This window comes from Elephas maximus, chromosome 22 (assembly GCF_024166365.1).
Source record: "Elephas maximus indicus isolate mEleMax1 chromosome 22, mEleMax1 primary haplotype, whole genome shotgun sequence".
In the NCBI taxonomy this organism is placed as follows: domain Eukaryota; kingdom Metazoa; phylum Chordata; class Mammalia; order Proboscidea; family Elephantidae; genus Elephas; species Elephas maximus.
In genome coordinates this window covers 1,456,182-1,478,456 of record NC_064840.1, presented here as the reverse complement: position 1 = coordinate 1,478,456, position 22,275 = coordinate 1,456,182, and the positions used below count along the sequence as shown (strand labels likewise).

Genomic DNA, 22,275 nt, shown 5'->3' with positions numbered 1-22,275 from the left:
TCGCACAACTGGTACGCGTGGGTCGCTACGCCAAGGCCCCCAGCCCCCGGCACTGAGGGCCCGGTGCTCCGCGTGCGCCGGCCGCGCCCCGACTTTCCCGCCCAGGCCCGCAGCCCGTCCTCCGCCTCTGAGTCACGGCGGGAGCTGGGCGCGCCGGGAGCGCGTCGGCGCATGCGCCCGGAGTCCGCCGGGAACGGGACCGCGAGGGCCGGCGGGAGCGCGCGCGCCCACCCTGCGCGCCGCCAGCCCCGCCCCACAGGCCCGGCGGCTGCTACGGCCGCCCTCACCGCCTGCGTGCGTGCGCGCTCCCGTCGGGGCCGCGTGGGAGCGCGTCGCGTCGTTGCCCCGCCCTGAGCGCGCGCCGGCGTCGTCTGCGTCTCCGGGCATTTGAATTGCGCTTCCGCCATCTTTCCATCCCTCAGTCAGACGGGGCCCGGAGACGCTTCTCGAAGGTAGCGGCGGGCAGCGGGCGCTGGGGTGGAGAGGGCCGGCGGGCGGCCGGGGAGGGCCGGGGCCGTGGCGGAGCGGCGAGCGGAGGGCAGCGGAGGGCGGGAGGCGGCGGCCCTGAGGAGACGGTTAGCTCCGGGACGGCGGGCGGGCGGGCGGGCGGCCTCCTTGGCGCGCTTTCCTCCCCACAGCCTCGGGGCCGCCGTCCCTGCTCTCGTCCGGAGCTCCGAGCGGGCGGCGAGGCTCCGGGGCGGCCTCCGGGGGTGCGGGCTGCGCCTCGGCCTGCCCGGCGGCCCCGTGACCAGGCGCTCTCGGCCGCGCCCAGCCCTGGGCCCATCAGGCCCGGCCGGCGTCTCGGGCGTCGGGAAGGGCCGCCATGGCGCCCGTGCACCCCCGCCCTCCTCGGCCGCCCGCCCGCCCGCCCGCGGGATGAATGGGCCGCGGCCTTTGTGGCCGCGGCGGCACGTGGGGTGTCCAGGGTGGGCCGGCCATGTGGCGACCCGGCCGCGTCACGCCGTCCCCCTTCCTTTGCAGGACCATCACGATGGCTGCCCAAGGAGAACCCCAAGTCCAGTTTAAAGTACGTGGTGGCCCCTCTGGGCTGGTGGTGGCCCCTCTGGGCTGGTGCTGGCCGGGGGCGGGCAGGAGGGGCCGGGGCAGCGGCTGTTGTTGAGGGGATCCCTCGGTCCCTGCCAGCGCCTGCTGACCGGCCGCTTTGTGTGTGCTGACACCGCACGAGGTCCTTTAATTCTCTCTCTCCGTGACGGGGGAGGGGGGCTAGCCCTGGTTTGTGGGTGAGGAAACTCAGTAGGGCCGCCCGTACCGGGGGTTACATAATTCTTGGGAAAGACATGCTATTTCCGAGGAGTTGACCCCCATTTGGGTGGAAGGGGAGGACGTTATATGAAAACTGTCTTCGTGTGTGATTTACTCACAGCATTTAGATGTAACAGGGCCACGTAATAACTAAGTGTAAATATCAGTTAACTGAGTTAAAATACTGTCCAGGCACTTCTAACAACTCCGTGATTCCAGGCTTGTGAAATATATTTTGAGTTTGTTTCTTGAAAGAAAATTGTATCCCAACAGCTCGTATTGGTTGGTGATGGTGGTACTGGAAAAACTACATTTGTGAAACGTCATCTGACTGGTGAATTTGAGAAGAAGTATGTAGGTATGTGGGGGGAGAAAAGGGTCTGTGGACATTTTTATGAAGTGAATAATTCAGTGACTAATCTGAAATGTTTGTATTTCAGCCACCTTGGGTGTTGAGGTCCATCCCCTTGTGTTCCATACTAACAGAGGACCCATTAAATTCAACGTGTGGGATACAGCTGGTCAGGAGAAATTTGGGGGACTGAGAGATGGCTATTATATCCAAGGTAGGTGTCTCCTCTGTGACTTGAGTAGTTTTGGAAAGAATTTGTATTCTAGTGTCCAAAGTCCATTCCAGCATATACTTGGCTTAATTCTGGGTGTACTGGGGATTATATAATTACATTAAAAAAAGACATGCTGCCTACAGCAAGCTGACCATTGTTTTATAGGTGGAGGGGGAGGAAATACGAAAGTTGTCGTGTGTCATTTTATTTCATGCTTTGTCATGCTAGGTGTTATTTTGAAAAAGAAAACAAAATTATGATTTATACCGAGGCTCAAAATTTAAAAGCAGTAACAGTAAGCAACAGACAAGCTGTTGCTGCAACTTAAGTATTTGGAAATGTGGGTTCAGGTATATATTTTGGTGGTTATTAAGGATTATTTCTTGTTTGTTATGTTAAAACCACTTTGACCAGATACTAGGATCGGAGGAGCTAGGCTCTATATCTTACAAGTGTTGTATAAGACAACTAATTTCTCCTTTGTACCAGTTTTTACAGAATTTTTTCCAAAGTATTTAAGAACTGTAAAAGAAATAAATGGTCATTGTGGCACCAAACAAAACAAAGATGAATAAACAAAATACTAATTTTTCCTGAAATCTCACTTTCCTAATGCAGAGTTGTTTGAAAATGTCTACACCTTTTGCTCTGACCATGTGCAAATGAACACATAGGGTTTGTTTTTTAAGAAAGAAGTTATATCATGCTTGTAAATAGTCTGTAGTTTATTGCCTTTTTAACTATATTATGACCGTCCCTACAGGTCAATATATGGATTTATCTGAGGTTTTTGAAATAGAACTATACTATTTTCTAGTATACATTCAATAAATTTTATGAGGTTTTATTTTTTTTAATGAGGATTCCCAGGCTCCATGCTAGGCCCTTAATCTACTTCAGATACTTCCTGGGGAATGAGGCAGTGTTAATGAAGTATTTGGGAGGTATAGGAGAAGAAATTTATACAGTCATGTCTTTCAAGCTGTTTTAAAAAAATATAAAGGTGCCCAAAAGCAAGAAGAGAAGGCAGGAAGGGACAGGAACTGGATGAATGGACACAGGGAACCTGGAGTAGAAAGGGGGAGTGTGCTGTCACATTGTGGGGATTGCTACCGATGTCAAAAAACCAATAACGTGTATAAGTTCTTGAATGAGAAATTAACTTGGGCTGTAAACTTTCACCTAAAGCTCAATAAAATAAAGAAATAAATTTTAAACTATACTGTTATAGTCATTTAAGATTTTCAAAATTGAAAGAGCACTTGAAATAGAGGGCTGTAGATGACACAGAGCAGGCCTGAGATAACAGTCTCTCTGGTCCATGGCTGTTAGCATTTCTTATCTGTGTAGTAAACTCCTAGGTGTGTTCTAATCACTACAAGTTTTCCTTCCAGCCCAGTGTGCCATTATAATGTTTGATGTAACATCGAGAGTTACTTACAAGAACGTGCCTAACTGGCATAGGGATCTGGTTCGAGTATGTGAAAACATCCCCATTGTGTTGTGTGGCAACAAAGTGGACATCAAGGACAGGAAAGTTAAGGCAAAATCCATCGTCTTCCACCGAAAGAAGAATCTTCAGGTATGTTTCTTAACTTACTGAGTTAAGATTCTTAGGTAAAATTGTGCATAGGTCTGACACTGATCTATAAATGTCTTTTTTTATGTATGGATTGAAAATTTTTGTCTTAGTGGAATGTCCCCTGAATAATTGTTTTAGTAACTTTTTTAAAAACACTAATTTTACTTTTTTTTAAACAGTACTATGACATTTCTGCCAAAAGTAACTACAACTTTGAAAAGCCCTTCCTTTGGCTTGCTAGAAAACTAATTGGAGATCCTAACTTGGAGTTTGTTGCCATGCCTGCTCTTGCCCCACCAGAGGTTGTCATGGACCCAGCTTTGGCAGCACAATATGAGCATGATTTAGAGGTATCACGTTAAAATTTCTGTTAATGCTCTCAGATTTGGCATGTTACTTTTAAATGACTTTAACCTGCCACATTAATAATCTCTTGTTCTCTTTTCTCTAGGTTGCGCAGACAACTGCTCTCCCGGATGAGGATGACGACCTGTGAGAGAATGAAGCTGGAGCCCAGCGTCAGAAGTCTAGTTTTATAGGCAACTGTCCTGTGATGTCAGTGGTGCAGCGTGTTTGCCACTTTAGCTATATAATAATCTTTGGGATGCTGAAGGAGATGAATGGGCTTCGGAGTGAATGTGGCAGTTAAAAAAAACCTTCATTTTTTTGGACCTGCATATTTAGCTGTTTTGGAACGCAGTTGTTTCCTTCCTGAGTTTCAAATATAAGACTGCTACAGTCACATCACAATATTCAGTGGTGAAATCTTGTTTGTTCCTGTCATTCCCATTCCTTTTCGTTTAGAACCAGAATAAAGTTGTATTTCAAATACCTAAGCAAGTGAACTCATCCCTTGTTTCTGATTTTAAAACCACTACCCAGGAATTTGTGCCAGGTTACTGTTTAAAAAGGCTTCGTTATTACCACTCAGAAACCTGTTAGGTTAATTACTCCCTTCATCTACTTTGTATTGGAATCCTCACAAGCTGGCTGGTATGACAAAGGATTTGATAAGAAACGAAGTATAAATGTTAAGCTAAAACCCGTCTGTCTTCGTTTAGGCAAAATAGTATCACCTATTGAAAAGCTTGTTTATATGTGAGCTGTCAGTAAAGGTGGTATGTGGTTTGGATATTTCAGACGTTTTAAGAATTACAGTTGCTTTTATGGCAGAGGTAATCCCGTGTTAATGTAGAGCTTGAAGTTGGACAGAATCGTACAGTTAGTTGACAGCAGGAACACAAGGGAAGTCTAATCTGTTAAATGATTGCATGTTTTGTACTGTTTTTTGTTTTAATGTTAAATGCTTGGTGAAAAATTGATATTCTAGGGAGAAGTTTCATGTTTACCGCTGGCTCCAAGTAACCTGAATCTTTAAACATGTTTTGACTGACTGAGGATTTTAGTTGGCCACACTAGAGCTTTTGATCATTTTTTCCCCCAGAGGCTTTTGTTGGCAGTTCAAGTAAAGAGACACAGACAAAATATGATGGAGAGGTAGAGATTAGAATGGACTTCCCGGTAATGTGCAGTTGAGACTGCAAACTACATTTCTTTTAGCAGTTTAAACATTTATCTTTGCGTGGTGTCGCGTTGAATAGGAATTTGTCTGTCTTGCTGAAGGAGAGTTTGGCCCCCTCCACGCTAGAGGAAGCAAGAACCTTCAAGAGCTACTCCAGTTTGCCAAGGTTATCTGAAGATGTCCAGTTATATTTAGATGATTACTTTCCTAATTTAAAGAAGATAGGAAAGAAACTAAGACGTAAGTAAAACAGGAATAGAAGGGTGAAGTTGAATAAGCAGGTATAGCTAGGTGAATTCTTATAAGTCTGAGCTGTAGATGTGCTGTATTCAAGATCAGTTTTTAGTAGCCTGTGAGATGTGAAAAGCTACATACTATAATGAAGCTGTTTGTTCATACCCTTTGAATTTAATATGTAAATGTGTATGGCCTCAGAGAATGCGAGTGTAGATAGTGCTTAACAAGCAGCTTCACTTAGCTGTTAGCTGTGGGGCTGGGGAACCTTCACAAGTCAATCGAAAGAATTTCCCTAAAATTTATTGCTTCTACTTTGCCCGGATTGTCTGGATCATCTTCCGTAGTACTTAAATACTATAGGAAATTATGAGTAGTTACCAAAGACTATTTTCTGGGGCATTCATTCGTTTCTAACCAGTTTATATAAATGGTAAAAGTTTGTCCTCAATTATGTATTTCGGGATCTGGAATCTCTTGGGGAAAGCCTTGAATCAGGCATCACTGGTCAAACTTCAGACTGGGAAATAGTATTTTAGAACCAAAAAACTAAGGAAAAATACAGTAAATGTGGCTTATTCTGGTAGGGTCATTGGTGAGGTTTGTAGGATAAAGTACTTTTGAAAAGCAGTTTTATTATTGGTTTGTGCCATACAAATCTTGGCCAAGACTCACAAAGGAGGCCTTCATCGGCCGCACTGTCTTTATGTTACGTCTTACGTAACCTAGGGTAGTAAAGTAAAGTGGAATCCACTGCTAGCTTCTTTAAATCCTGCAGATTGTGTTCTAGGTCATACCAGTGTCAACATGAAATGTCTCAGAAAGAGCAGAGATTTCCAAAAATACACTGAGCTTTCAGAGAGGACTGACTCCCTGGCTAATAGGTACACCTGAAGTAACTCAAGTTACTCGTTTTTTTTCTAAAACTGCGTCATACTGATAGATCTGGGGCCATATTGGGGCCTTAGGTGTCCTGCCTAATGCAGTGATTTGGAATTGTAGTCTCCTAGGGAGCTTGGAGGAGCACCAGATACGTCGGGCAGGCAACTGTCCTAGAAATGTGACGTTATTAATCTTCCTTAATCCTTCCAGCATCTTTTAACCAATCTTCAAGTTGTGTTGGGGAGGTAAAATGTACCTCACCACCTTAAACCTTGCCATTGGTTCGGGTCGTAGAGTCATTCAAAAAGCAGATGTCATGTGTAGCATTGCCTTGTGAGTGTGGGGCTCTGCTCCTTTCCCAACCTGGGGCACCATGCTTTACCCGGGCATCCAATCACTGCAGCTTTTTGTTTCTAGAATGCTCCTTCCCTCTGCAGATCTGCTTTAGATCTCACACACTGGTTTTTACCTTAACTGGGTCAAGGTTACTGTGGCGTCACTGGATCGTCTCTAAGAGCCCTAGTCAGGGTGGCAGTTTCATAATTTGTGAGTGTCTTGCTTACTAGTCTAACCACCATGAAGGCAAAAGTTGTGTTTATTAGATTTCCAGTGGAAACCCTGAGGTGAAAAAAATTGAGGGTTTAAAGATGAGGATAGGGTAAGAAGAGGCAGGAAGGATTTTATTACACCATTTACACCTATTTTCAAGTCATGATGGCATTTCCTTCCCGAAGTCTGTAATGTACACTATCTTTTGTCCATTGGGAAACCCTGGTGGCATAGTGGTTAAGTGCTACGGCTGCTAACCAAAGGGTTGGTAGTTTGAATGTGCCAGGTGCTCTTTGGAAACGATGGGGCAGTTCTACTCTGTCCTATAGGGTTGCTATGAGTCAGAATCGACTTGATGGCACTGGGTTTGGTTTGGTTTGATTTTGTCCATTGATACCAGCTTGTTTTCTTTAGGGTAGAGGAGCAGGGGAAGGAGTGGACAATCAAGAACCTTGTCAGATTTAACTCACTGAATTAAAACTGCCGTTAGTAGGTGTGGGCCTGTCATGCCTTAGGAACAGGAAGAGGAACGTTCATTCAATTCCCTGCCTTTAAAAAGCAAACTGTAGGGGGAGCAGAGCCAAGATGGCAGAGTAGTCAAATGCTTCCTGTGGTCCCTCTTACAAAAAAAGATCCAGAATAACAAGGGAATCGATTATATATGACAATCCAGGAGCCTTGAACATCAAAAGCAAAGGTGAGGAATCTGACTGAACAGCAGGGGTAGGGAGAGACGGTTCAGAAGCAACAAGGAGTTGTCAGATCTGACTCAGCAGGAACTGGCACCCTCCAAGCTGATTCCACTGGTGCGAGCATGGTGAAGCGTGAGCAGTGGCATTTGGGACGTGTTTTCCACATCAGGAGAGAGAGCAGTGGAGAGTCCACTCACACCTCCACAAGCAGTGAAAAGCATCACTCGGCAAAAGATAAGTACATGCATCTAACCTACCACGTGGATCTAAAAGCACCCCACTGGGACAAACCTCTCTTCCATTTACCTGTTTCCTTCCCACTGTGCACTGGGTCTGAGCTGGTTTCAGAGATTGCCACGTCCCCTGGGCTGGAAGTAGGACCTGTCATGTGCCCTGAGCCATTCTCCTGGTCTCAGAGGGAACAAATTAACAAACAGGAAAAAATAACCTGCCAGCTCTCGTAAGCGAGGAACTCAGGGCGGAAACAGCTCCTTTGCCGAGACACAGGCATAAGGGGTCCATGGACTTTGAATGCCTTTCACCCTTGTATAGACCTGTATTACAACAGCATACGGTCTCAGCACAGTACAACAGGGTATATACCAGAAGTCTAACCTTAACTGTATCAGCTGTATAGTGGAGAAGTAGGTTCATGACATTTTGACACCACTCTGCCTATTTATTAATAGGAGTCCTCACCTACCCACATCAGGGGCCTGAGGACTGTTGGTTCTGCCCAAGCCACCTAGTCACCTGCGACAGGTCCAAGAGTGAGTGGTAGCTCCCAGTCCTTAAAGCAACAGCATTAGGCATCCATAGTCCAACTGCAAAACCCACTCACCTACAAGCTCTAGGAAACAGGGACAAGCTTTCCTCACAGATGCTCAGGGGCGTCTGTTAGCCACCTGCCTTGCTCAGTGCATGACCCCTATTGCAGTGAGATACCTGTGCCTACACCAATCACCCCTGCTCCTCTAGGACTATAGGTTAGAGCCTGCACCACACATTTGGTGACTGACTACCTGGACACCTGAGCTGAATCCATACAAGAAAAGTAAATGGACTCTTGGGCTCACTTACCTAGTTGCAGCTCTAACCACCTGGTGACAGGATGTTAGAGCTTCAAACGCGCCAATAATCAAGCTAGCTCACTCGAGCAGCCTATTCAGACGTATCAGAACACAGTAAGCAAACATAAAATACTTACAATAACTTATTGATGGTTTGGCGATGACAGAGAGGCAGACGATGATGGCATCAGCAAGCTCCCAAAACAAAGAATCAAAAAATCTTTGGAATGAAGAGAACTTCCTGGAATTACCCCAGGTAGAATACATAAGATTACAGAACTCTTCAAGAGATCAGGAAGGAGATCAGGCAAAACACAGAACAAGCCAAGCGGCACGCAGACAAAGCAATAGAGGAACTTAAGAAGATTACAGAAGAGCATAGTGACAAATTTTACAGCCTGCAAGAATCCATAGAAAGCAAACGGAAATCTAGAAGATTAACAGTAAAATTTCAGAATTAAACAATAGAATGTCAAAGCAGAATTAATGCAGCGGAAGTCAGAATTAGTGAGACTGAATATAAAGTACTTGACACCAACATACTTGAGGCAGAATCAGATAAAATAATTTTTTTTAAATGAAAGAAACCTTAAGAATTATGTGGGACTCTATCAAGAGGAATAACCTACAAGTGATTGGAGTACCAGAATGAGGGGGATAAGAGAAAATACAGAGAAAATTGTTGAAGATTTGTTGGCAGCAAACTTCCCTGACAGCAAGAAAGATGAGAAGATATCTATCCAAGATGCTCATTGATCCACACACAAGGTAGATCCGGAAAGAAAGCCACCGAGACATATTATAATCAAACTTGCCAAAACCAAAGATAAAGAGAGAATTTTAAGAGCTGCTAGGGATAAACGAAGTCACCTACAAAGGAGAGTCAATAAGACTACTCAGCAGAAACCATGCAGGGAAGAAGGCAATGTGATGACATAAAGCCTTGCAGGAAGAAAATTGCCAGCCAAGAATTATATATCGAGCAAAACTGTCTCTCAAATATGATGGCGAAATTAGGACATTTCCAGATAAACAGAAATTTAGGGAATTTGCAAAAACCAAACCAAAATTACAAGAAATACTAAAGGGAGTCCCCTGGTTAGAAAATCAATAACATCAGATAACAACCCAAAACCAGAACACAGGACAAAGCAACCCGATATCAATCCAGATAGGGAAATCATGAAAAAGAAATCAAAGCTAAACATTGAAAAGAGGGAACACAGAGATGTCATTATGTAAAAGATAACAAGGTTAAAACAAAAAAGAGGGACTAAAAAATATAGATCTTTCATGTGCAGAGGAAGTCAAGATGATATAAAGAAATAAAAGATAGGTTTAAACTTAGAAAAATAGAGGTAAATATTAAGGTAACCATGAAGGAAACACACAATGCTACACATCAAAATAAAAAACAAGAAAAACATAAAGACTCAGGAAATACAAAATCAACAGCAATGAAAAAATGAAAAGAAAACATATAAAGAAAAACTACTCGGCACAGAAAATTAAGTGAAACAAAAAAACTGTCAACAACACATAAAAAAGACATCAAAATGACAGCACTAAATTCATACCTATCCATAATTACACTGAATGTAAATGGACTAAATGCACCAATAAAGAGACAGGGAGTGGCAGAATGGATTAAAAAAAAAAAAAAAAACCTGATCCATCTATATGCTGCCTACAAGAGACAACCTTAGACTTGAAGACACAAAAAAACTAAAATGCAAAGAATGGAAAAAAATATTTCAAGCAAACAATCAAAAAATAGCAGAAGTGGCAATATTAATTTCTGACAAAATAGACTTTAAAATCTACAAAGGATAAGGAAGGACACTATATAATGATTAAAGGGTCACCAGGAAGACATAACCATAATATTTATATAAATATTTATGCACCCAATGACAGGGCTCCAAAATACATAAACTAACAGCATTGAAAAGAGAGATAGCTCCACAATAATAGTAGGAGGCTTCAACACACCACTTTTGGTGAAGGATAGAACATCCAGAAAGAAGCTCAGTAAAGACGCGGAAGACCTAAGTGCCACAGTTAACCAACTTGACCTCATAGACATATACAGAACACTCCACCCAACAGCAGTGAAGTATACTTTCTTCTCTAACACATAAAGCAAGTCTTAACAGAGTCCAAAACATTGAAATATCACAAAGCATCTTTTCTAACAATAAAGCCGTAGAAGTAGAAATCAACATCAGAAAAAGCAAGGGGGAAAAAAAATCAAACACGTGGAAACTGAACAACACCTTGCTCAAAAACTATTGGATTATAGAAGAAATTAAGGACAGAATAAAGAAATTCACAGAATCAAATGAGAATGAAAACATCCTACCAGAATCATTGGGACACAGCAAAAGCAATGCTCAGAGGTCAATTTATAGCAATAAATGCACACATCCAAAAAGAAGAAAGGGCCAAAATCAAAGAATTATCCCCGCAACTCAAACAAATAGAAAGAGAGCAGCAAAAGAAATCCTTAGGTCCCAGAAGAAAACAGAATTAGAGCAGAATTGAAGGAAATAGAGAAGAGAAAAATAATTGAAAGAGTTAACAAGACCAAAAACTGGTTCTTTGAAAAGATCAACAAAATCAATAAACCAGCGGCCAAACTGACAAAAGAAAAACAGGAGAGGAAGCAAGTAACCTGAATAAGAAACGACATGGGTGATATCACAACAGATCCAACTGAAATGAAAAGAATCATAACAATATTATGAAAAATTGTACTCTAACAAATTTGAAGACTTAGAAGAAATGGACAAATTTTTAGAAACTCACTACATACCTAAATTAACACAAACAGGTTGAACAACTAAATAAACCCATAACAAAAGAAAAGTTTGAAAAGGTGATTTAAAAACTCCAAACAAGAAAAAGCCCTGGCCCTGATGGCTTCACTGGAGAATTCTACCAACCTTTCAGAGAAGAGTTAATACCACTACTACTAAAGGTATTTAAGAACATAGAAAAAGATGGAATACTCCCAAATTCATTCTATGAAGCCAGCATAACCCTGATACCAAAACCAGGTAAAGACACCAAAAAAAAAAAGAAAATTACACACCAATATCCCTCATGAACTTAGACGCAAAAGTTCTCAACAAAATTCTAGCCAATAGAATTCAACAACATATCAAAAAAATAATTCACCATGACCAAGTGGGATTCATACCAGGTATGCAGGGATGATTCAACATTAGAAAAGCAATCAATGTAATCCATCACATAAACAAAAGACACAAACGACATGATCTTATCAATTGATGCAGAAAAGGCATTTGACAAAGCCCAACACCCATTCATGATAAAAACTTGCAGCAAAATAAAAATAGAAGGAAAAATTCCTCAGCGTAATAAAGGGCATTTATACAAAGCCAACAGCCAAGATCATCCTAAATGGAGAGAATCTGAAAGCATTCCCCTTGAGATCGGGAACCAGACAAGGATGCCCTTTATCATCACTCTCAATCAACATTGTGCTGGAGGTCCTAGCCAGAGCAATTAGGCTAGAAAAAAAAAGAAAGGGCATCCAAATTGGTAAGGAAGAAGAAAAAGTATCTCAATTTGCAGATGATATGATCTTATACACAGAAAACCCTAAAGAATCCACAAGAAAAGTACTGGAACTAATGGAAGATTTCAGCAAAGTATCGGGATGCAAGATAAACATACAAAAATCGGTTGGGTTCCTCTATACCAACAAAGAGAACTTGAAAGAGGAAATCACCAGATCAATGCCATTTACAGTAGCCCCCAAGAAGATAAAATAATTAGGAATAAATCTAACCAGAGAGGTAAAAGACCTATACAAAGAAAACTACAAGACACTACTGCAAGAAACCAAAAGAGATCTACATAAGTGGAAAAACATATCTTGCTCATGGATAAGAAGACTCAACATTGTGAAGATGTCTATTCTACCCAAAGCGATGTATAGATACAATGCAATGCCAATCCAAATTCCAATGGCATTTTTTAATGAGATGGAGAAACAAATCACCAACTTCTTATGGACAGGGAATAGGCCTTGGATAAGTAAAGCATTACTGAAGAAGAACAGAGTGGGAGGCCTCACACTACTTGGTTTTAGAACCAATTATACCGCCACAGTAGTCAAAACAGCCTGGTACTGGTACAACAACAGAAACATAGACCAATGGAAGAGAACTGAGAATCCAGATGTAAAATCATCCACCTATGAGCAGCTGAGCAGCTGATATTTGACAAAGGCCCAAAGTCCGTTAATTGGGGAAAAGACAGTCTCTTTAATAAATGGTGTTGGCATAACTGGATATCCATCTGCAAAAAATGAAACAAGACCCATACCTCACACTATGCACAAAAATTAACTCAAAATGGATCAAAGACCTAAATATAAAATCTAAAACGATGAAGATCATGGAAGAAAAAATGGGGACAATGCTAGGAGCCCTAATAGGTGGCATAAGCAGAATACAAAATGTTACTAACAATGCACAAACACCAGAAGAGAAACTAGATGATGGGAGCTCCTAAAAATCAAACACACGCTCGTCCAAAGACTTCACCAAAAGAGTAAAAAGACAGCCTACAAACTGGGGAAAAAAAAATTTGGCTACGGCAAATCCAACTAGCGTCTAATGTCTAAAATCTACAAGATACTGCAAAAACTCAACAACAAAAAGACAAACAACCTGATTAAAAAATGGGCAAAGGATATGAACAGGCACTTCACCGAAGACGACATTCAGGCGGGTAACAGGTACATGAAGAAATGCTCACAATCATTAGCCACTAGAGAAAAGCAAACCAAAACTATAATGAGATACAATCTCACCGGGCAATCCCGCTCCTTGGAATATATCCTAGAGAAATAAGAACCCTCACACAAATAGATAAATGCACATCTGTGTTTGTTGCAGCACTGTTTACAACAGCAATAAGACGGAAACAACCTAGGTGCCCCTCAACGGATGAATGGATAAACAAATTATGGTATATTCACACAATGGAACAGTACACAAGAATAGAGGAACAAGGATGAATCGCGAAACATCCCGCAACATGGATGAGTCTGGAAGGCATTATGCTGAGTGAAATTAGCCGCAAAAGGACAGATATTGTATAAGACCACTATTATAAGAACTCAATAAATGGTTTAAACACAGAAGAGAACATTCTTTGATGGTCACAAAGGTGGGGACAGAGGAAGAGGGGCACTCACTAATTAAATTGTAGACAAGAATTGTTTTACGTGAAGGGGAGGACAGCACACAATACAGGGGAAGTCAGCACAACTGGACTAAACCAAAAGCTAAGAAGTTTCCTGAATACAACCAAGCACTTCCAGGGACGGAGTAGCAGGGCGGGGGCCTGGGACCATGGTTTCAGGGAACATCTAGATCAACTAGCATAACAAAGTTTATTAAGAAAATGTTCTCCATCCCACTTTGGTGAGTAGCATCTGAGGTCTTAAAAGCTAGCAAGCAGCCATCTAAGGTGCATCCATTGGTACCAACCCGCCTGGAGCAAAGGAGAATGAAGGACACCAAAGGCACAAGGAACATGTGAGCCCAAGAGACAGAAAGGGCCACATAAACCAGAGATTCCATCAGCCTGAGACTGGAATAACTAAGTTTTGCCTGGCTACCACCAATGGCTACCCTGACAGGGAACACAACAGAGAGTCCTTGATGGAGCCAGAGGAAAGTGGCATGCAGAACTCAAATTCTAGTGGAAAGACCAGACCTGATGGTCTGACTGTGACTGGAGAAACCCCAGAAGACATGGCCCCGGCCTCTCTGTTAGCCCAGAACTAAAACCATTCGCACAGCTAACTCTTCAGATGAAGATCTGACTGGACTATATGACATAAAATGATACTGGTGAAGAGTATGCTTCTTGGCTCAAGGAGATACATGAGACTAAATGGGCAGCTCCTGTCCGGAGGTGAGATGAGAAGGAAGAAGGGGACAGGAGCTGGTTGAATGGACATGGGAAATACAGGATGGAAAAGAGGAGGCACTGTCACATTGTAGGAAAAGCAACTAGAATCACATAACAATATGTGTATAAGTTTTTGTATGAGAAAGTGAATTGTAAACTTTCACTTAAAGCACCATAAAAAAAAATCTGCAAAAAAAAAAAAAATACTTTGATGATGCAGACAGTCCATTTGTTCATTCCAGACATGTCGAGCTTTGTGCTGGGGGTATAATGCTGAGCAACAGCTTTGCCCATGAGGCTTTTATCCACGGAAATGGGTAGTCAGGTGATAGAAGTGAAGGTGAAGACTGGTGAGTGCTGTGATGGAAAAGTGTCTAGTGGTTGGGACGCAAGACAGCAATCTGATGGATTAGAGAAGTGCAGGAAGGAAGGATGTGAAGTGGGATAAATCATAGGGGATCAAAAGATTGAGGCAAATGGAGCAGAAAATGCAAGCAAAGGCCCTGAGGCAGAGAATATTTTTGGAGATGTGGCGGCAGGGACAAGGTGGGTGGAGGCTGTCTTACAGGGTTTTTTTTTTTTTTTTTTCCATCGAAAGCTAATTTACCGATTTAATATTAAGAGCACAATGGGAAACCATCATTGAAATGTCAGAGTAGCTTTTTTTTTCTTTTTTTTTGTTTGTTGTACTTTAGATGAAGTTTTACAGAACAAATTAGTTTCTTACTAAACAATTAATACACATATTATTTTGTGACATTGGTTGCCAACCCCATGACATGTCAATACTCTCCCCTTCTGCCTTTGGGGTACCAGCTTTCCTGTCCCCTCCTTTCTGCTTGACCTTGCCCCTGGACTGGGGTCCCCATTTAGTCTTGTTTTGTTTTATGGGCCTGTCTGATCTTTGGATGAAGGGTGAACCTCAGGAGTGACTTCAGTACTGAGTTAAAAGGGTGTCTGGAGGCCGTACTCTCAGGGTTTCTCCAGTCTCTTTCAGACCAATAAATCTGGTTTTTTTTCTGTGAGTTAGAATTTTATTCTACATTTATCTCCAGCTCTCTCCAGGACCCTCTATTGTGATCCCTGTCAGAGCAGTTGGTGGTGGTAGTCAGGCACCAACTATGTGCTGGACTCAGTCTGGTGGAGGCTTGGTAGTTGTGGTCCATTAGTCCCTTGGACTAATCTTTCCTTTGTGTCTTTGGTTTTCTTCATTCTTTCTTGCTCCAGATGGGGTGAGACCAGTGGGGCATCTTAGATGGCCGCTCGCAAACTTTTAAGACCCCAGACGCTATTCACGTAAGTAGGATGTACAATATTTTCTTTATAAACTATGTTATGCCAATTGAGCTAGTTGTCCCCTGAGACAGAGTAGCATTTTAAAGGAGGTTTTGGAAGCATCGAGGCACAGGGATTTGGGGGAGGCCAGGAGAGGTGCTCAGAGAGCAGTGATGATCTAGCCTTGCCTACTCAAGACCATTTTCTACCCTGCGGTATGCCCAAAAAGGGAGGATGACCTCATGGTGTGTCAGCACCTCAACAAACAGCTAAAGCTCGAGTCAACTATATATGCTCTAGGAATGCCCTGCGCCTGGTGATCCTCACAAGTTTGCTTCTTAAATGAGGTGGGTAGTGCTCACAGATTAAGGAGATCATCCAGGCACCCTGGGTGAGATTTGAGCTGTAATGCTAAGTCAAAACTACTCACATAGCGACAGTTACTTTACAGCGACAAATCTGTTGATCAGGCAAGATGGCCGTGTTGGTTGAGAGTGGAGTAATCCTCTAGGCGTGAAAGCTGTGAAACCAGATTGTTGGAAGGGCACCTTTTGGGCAGGCCAGGCACTAGAGCCTGCCTGGAGGGGTGAATTTAGGGGCCATTTTTGTAACATTGGGTTTTGGCTTTTTTCTCTCCCGTTGTGTTTGACTTTCCTACCCTCCCCCAAAGTGAAACAAGTCAAATACTTTCTAATTAAAAGTTTAGGGATTTACAAAGTTAAAAATACACAGTCACCACATTTTCCCAGCATGCAGAGATGAAGGTAAAAAACTACAGCTCTCAGTATGGATTACACCTGAATGTCAAGAAAATGAAAATCTTCATAGCTGGGCCCATAAACAACACCATGATAAATGTCGAAGAAATGGAGACTGTCAAGGTTTTCATTCTGCTTGGATCAACAGTCAGTGCCCATCGAAGCAGAAGTCAAGAAAGCAAACGACGTATTGGAATGGGCAAATCTGTGGCAAATGTGGGTGTGTAGACCTCTTTAAAATCTTAAAAAGCAAAGATATCGCTTTGATGACTAAGGTGCACCTGACCCATGCCATGGTATTTTCGATCACCTCAAATATAAGCAAAAGCCGGACAGTGAAAAAGGATAACCGAAGGAGAATTATCACATTTGAGTTGTAGTGTTGGCAAAAAATATTGAATATTTCACAGCCTGCCAGAAGAACAAACAAATCCGTCTTGGAGGAAGTACAGCCAGAATGCTCCTTAGAAGCCAGCCAGGATGGCGAACTTTGTCTTACATACTTTGGACATGTTGTCAGGAGGGACCAATCCCCTGAGAAGGACATCATGTTTGGTAGAGGGTCAATGAAAAAGAGGAAGGCCCTCAACAAGATGGATTGACACAGCGACTGCAATAACGTACTTCATTTTATCTACTATTTGTGAGGATGGGCAGGACCGGTTAACATTTCCTTCTGTAACTTAAGGTCACTATGAGTTGGAGATGACTCAGTGGCACCTAACAACAGAGGTAACTGCTGTTGGCATTTTGTCATATATCCTTTCGAATATATTCCCAAAATTAAATTGTGCTATAATACTGCTTCATAACCCTCTTCACCTTTTATTATGGGCTTTCCTATGTCAGATAGTTTTACACTATTTTTAATAATTACCGAGTAATCCAGAGTAAACACTGGACTATATGAAGAAGAACGTGGCATCAGGATTGGAGGAAGACTCGTTAACAACTTGCAATATGCAGATGACACAACCTTCCTTGCTGAAAATGAAGAGGACTTGAAGCACTTACTAATGAAGATCAAAGACTACAGCCTTGAGTATGGATTACACCTCAACATAAAACAAAAATCCTCACAACTGGTCCAATAAGCAACATCATGATAAATGGAGGAAATATTGAAGTTGTCAAAGATTTCATCTTACTTGGATCCACAGTCAACACCCATGGAAGCAGCAGTCAAGAAATCAAACGATGCATTGCACTGGGCAAATCTGCTGAAGAAGACCTCTTTCATGTGTTAAAAAGCAAAGATGTCACTTTGAGGACTAAGGTGTGCCTGGCCCAAGCAATGCCACCTCATATGCATGTAAATCTGGGTAATGAATAAGGAGGACTGAAGAAGAATTGATGCCTTTGAATTATGGTGTTGGCGAAGAATATAAAATATACCATGGACTGCCAGAAGATCGAACAAATCTGTCTGGGAAGAAGTACAGCCAGAATGCTCTTTAGAAGAGAAGATGGCGAGAGTTCCTCTCACATACTGTGGACATGTTATCAGAAGAGACCAGTCCCCGGAGAAGAGGGTCAGCAAAAGAGAGGAGGACCCTCAAGGAGATGGAGTGACACAGCGGATACAACAATGGGCTCAAACATAGCAGTGATTGTGAGGATGGCACAGGACTGGGCAGTGTTTCATTCTATTGTTCATGAGGTCACTATGAGTTGGAACTGATTCCATGGCACCTAACAACAACAACAATCTGGAGTATGGGTGGACCATAACTTAGTCTGATGGATTCTTTCATTCTTGTCGGGTCAGATTCCTATCTATGTACTGCTCCTCTTTCTTGAAGCTTTAGAGTATGTTTGACTCTTAAAAAATCCTTTGCCGTCGAGTCTATTCTGACTCATAGCGACCCAAAGGACAGAGCAGAACTGCCCCATAGAGTTTCTAAGGGGTGCCTGGTGGATTGTAACTGCCGACCCTTTAGTTAGCAGCCGTAGCTCTTAACCACTGTACCACCAGGGTTTCCTGACTCTTAAAAAAGGAAATCTATTTCCAAATGCTTAGAACTTCCATGTTCTTTCACCTCCATGTGCCACTCAAGCTGTCTTGTTTTTGTATTTTAACTTCTGAAGGTATGCCCTGCTTTAAGAAATCTTAAGAGGTGGAAAACCAAATTATTAAAAACAAAACAAAAAAATCCTCTAGTATATGTGTGTTTAGTGTTGCCATGTTATCTTCAACTTTTTATCTCCATCATTTGACATGTTGAATTAAACACATTTTTTTTTTTTTTTATTAAATGGCTTCCTTGGTGCTATTTAGCCTGAAAATTCTTATTTTATGTTTTCAGGGATGTACAAAGTAAAGTGTACTTTGTATTTTGTCATGCTCCAGTTTGGAGCTCAGAAAATATTGATTGATGATGTTGGGATTGGGTTTGTAGGGGAAAAAATATGGGAGAAATAGAGTGGACCTAAGAAAACTGCTATGAAAAGAAGAAAATTGAAAGATTAGGTTATTTAAAAGAACAGGTAATGATCCAGATTCCAGTGGGTCAAACCCTCACAGGAACACATTAATATAAGGGAATTGGCTAGTTTCTTTGGTCAGCAATTTTACCACTTAAGGCTTTAAAAATAACAACAACAAACCCTTTGACTCTATTAATAAACTATTAATAGTTGCCAGTTACTGAGTAAGTGGTGGAGCTAAAATTACCAGTCCCTTTCTAAGAAAACTTTTGCCTTTTTTTATTTTTAATTTTTTTACTAATTATGAAGTCCCACCAGAACAGATTGGAGAGGGATAAGTAAGAAACACAGGGAGCCTTGTTACTTGGTTTTTCATTATTTGAATTCCTGTAATTACAGGATTATGTCAGAAGGTACAATTTGTCATACCACAGAACTCTTCATCAATTCATCACTTAAAAAGCTTGTTTCCAACTCAGTCATTACTTCTAGACCTTCTGCCACTAGTGTCTCTGGATCCCAGAAGCAACGTCCCCACCCTGGCCAGAATGGGTTGCATATCCAGGTATGACTAAGTGTGACTAACTTCTGACTCAAAGCGCGGGGTTGGTGCAACCAAAGGACAGAGTCATCACCCTCTTTTCATCCTAGTGGAGGAGTTTCCATTACTGTAGACCCTCCATAATTCATCTCTTGAGACTGGGCACATTGCTACCCCTACTGCTTTTGGGGTTCTGTTAGCATGGAAGAAGGAAGGAGGTGGGAATGCTTTGGGGCAGTCAGTCACTTGTCACAGATCATCTTAAAAATGATTGTAATTTACAGATAATCGATATCACCAATTTAACCATTCACATTTTTTTAAACATCAATGCAATGAACATTTTTCTTTGTACAGTTAAAAAAAAGTTTTTTAGAAGTGAGAGTGGGATTATTTGGTCAAAGTGTTTATGAAAATCATTGCGTTTTAAAGGCATTGTCAAGCTACCCTTTTGGGACCTTAATTGGATTCATTATAACCCAATTTGTTACAATCCAGTAATGTTTAATAACGTAACAAGCACCCATGAAACCACCACTAGACATGAAAACTAGGACCTTAATGATAAAACCTTTGTCTACTTACACAATCTTCTTTCATCACACATTGCTGCCTTAAAACCACAATCCTGCATCCTGTATTCATTACTCTGTTGCCTTCTTTTTCTCACAGACTTCTCATGTACGCATATTCCTAAAAAAAGTGTATTTTCTTAGTGGTTTTTTAACTTCATGTATATTGTTGAGATTCATCCATGTTGTTAGTGTTTTGCCACTGTGAATTCATTTTGCCTGTGTTTTGTTTCCCAGTGACTAGTCTGTTGACTCCGCCACTCGTCTGTCAGTTTGACATACTGTGGTGGCTCGTGTGTTGCTGTGATGCTGGAAGCTATGCCCCCAGTATTTCAAATACCAGCAGGGTAACCCATGGTGGACAGGTTTCAGCAGAGCTTCCAGACTAAGAATAGGAAGAAAGACCTGGTGATCTGCTTCTAAAAAAAATTAGCCAGCAAAACACTGACTAGCAGTGGGATGTTATTTGATACAGTGCCAGAAAATAAGCCCCTTAGGCTGGAAGGAATTCAAAATACATCTGGGGAGGAGCTGCTCCTCAAAGTAGAGCCGACCTTAATGACGTGGATGGAGTCAAGCTTTCAGGACCTTCATTTGCTGATGTGGCACGACTCAAAATGAGAAGAAACAGCTGTAAACATCCGTTAATAATCGGAACACAGAATGTACAAAGTATGAATCTACAAAATTGGCAGTCTTCAAAAATGAAATGGAATGCATAAACATAAATATCCTAGGTATTAGTGAGCTGAAATGGACCGGTATTGGCCATTTTGAATCAGACAATCATATGGTCTACTATGCCAGAAATGACAGCTTGAAGAGGAACAGCGTTGCATTCATCATCAAAAAGAACATTTCAAGATCTATCCTGAAGTGCTATGCTGTCAGTAACAAGATAATATCCATATTGCCTGCGAGGAAGACCGGTTAATACGACTATTATTGAAATTTACGCACCAATTACTAATGCCAAAGATGAGGAAATTGAAGATTTTTACAAACTTCTGCAGTCCAAAATTGACCAGACGTGAAATCTAGATGGATTGATAATTACTAGTGATTGGAATGTGAAAGTTGAAAATGAAGAAGGATATGTAGTTGAAAAATATGGCCTTGGTGATAGAAATGACACAGAAGATTGCATGTTAGATTTTTGCAAGACCAATGACTTATTAATTGCAAATATCTTTTTTCAACAACATAAACAGTGACTGTACATGTGGACTTCACTGGATGGAAGATACAGGAATCAAATCAACTACATCTGTGGAAAGAAATGATGGAAAAGCTTAGTATCATCAGTAGGAACAAAGCCGTGCCAAACTGCAGAACAGACCATCAATTGCTCGTATCAAATTTAAGTTGAAGCTGAAGAAAATTAAAATAAGTCCTCGAGAACCAAAATACAACTTCAAGTGTATCCCATCTGAATTTGGAGACCATCTCAAGACTACATTTGATACATTGAACACTAGTGCCCAAAGACCAGACAAGTTGTGGAATGACATCATACATGAAGAAAGTAAAAGATCATTAAAGAGACAGGAAAGAAAGAAAAGACCAAAATGGATGTCAGAAGAGACTGTAACTTGCTCTTGGAGGTAGAGTAGCTCAAGTGAGTGGAAGAAATGATGAAGTAAAAGAGCTGAACAGAAGATTTCAAAGGGCGGCTTGAGAAGACAAAGTAAAGTATTATAATAAAATACGCAAAGACCTGGAGTTAGAAAACCAAAAGAAAAGAACATGCTTGGCATTTCTCAAGCTGAAAGAACTGAAGACAAAATTCAAGCCTCGAGTTGCAATTTTGAAGGATTCAGTGGGCAAAATATTGAACAACAAAGGAAGCATTAAAGAAGATGGAAGAAATATACAGAGTCACTGTTCCAAAAAGAATTTGTCAATGTCCAACCATTTCAGGAGGCAGCATATGATCAAGAACTGACGGTACTGAAGGAAGAAGTCCAAGCTGCCCTGAAGGCACTGGCGAAAAACAAGGGTCCAGGAATTCACAGAATACCGACTGGGATGTTTTAATGTATGGAGACAACACAGGAAGCACTCACTTTTTTTATGCCAAGAAATTTGGAGGATAGCTATCTGCTGACTGGAAGAGATCCATATTTGTGCCCATTCCAAGGAAAAGTGAGGCAACAGAATGTAGAACTTACTGAACAATATCATTAATGTCACATGCAGGTAAAATTTTGCTAAAGGTCATTCAAAAGTGGTTGCAGCAGTACGTTCATACTTGTTTATGTATTTGACATGCTTCAATATATTGCAGCTGTTACCTTCTTTTTTTGATGGCCAAATTGTGCTATCTTTGGCCAGTGGAAACCTCATCAAGGTAGTTCTTTTATCATTTGATATGACCCATTTTTCTT

The 22,275-nt window shown here is 41.7% G+C and overlaps 1 protein-coding gene across 1 annotated transcript; it reads left to right on the top strand.

The window, feature by feature from the left end:
- Positions 1 to 358: 358 nt before the first annotated feature.
- RAN (RAN, member RAS oncogene family) lies at positions 359 to 4,242 on the top strand. The gene is made up of 7 exons (XM_049865587.1): positions 359 to 452; positions 982 to 1,027; positions 1,537 to 1,621; positions 1,704 to 1,829; positions 3,224 to 3,411; positions 3,591 to 3,761; positions 3,863 to 4,242. The coding sequence occupies exons 2-7, from the start codon at positions 992 to 994 to the stop codon at positions 3,905 to 3,907; spliced, it is 651 nt and encodes a 216-aa protein (XP_049721544.1). The 5' UTR covers positions 359 to 452; positions 982 to 991; the 3' UTR covers positions 3,908 to 4,242.
- The last annotated feature ends 18,033 nt before the right edge of the window (positions 4,243 to 22,275 follow it).

What these genes read in the sequence shown, in the direction of transcription:
- RAN (XM_049865587.1), top strand. Translation starts at nt 992, where the DNA reads ATGGCTGCCCAAGGAGAACCCCAAGTCCAGTTTAAA. An exon ending in AACCCCAAGTCCAGTTTAAA is followed by an intron (nt 1,028 to 1,536) that starts GTACGTGGTGGC and finishes GTATCCCAACAG; the next exon opens with CTCGTATTGGTTGGTGATGG. An exon ending in ATTTGAGAAGAAGTATGTAG is followed by an intron (nt 1,622 to 1,703) that starts GTATGTGGGGGG and finishes TTTGTATTTCAG; the next exon opens with CCACCTTGGGTGTTGAGGTC.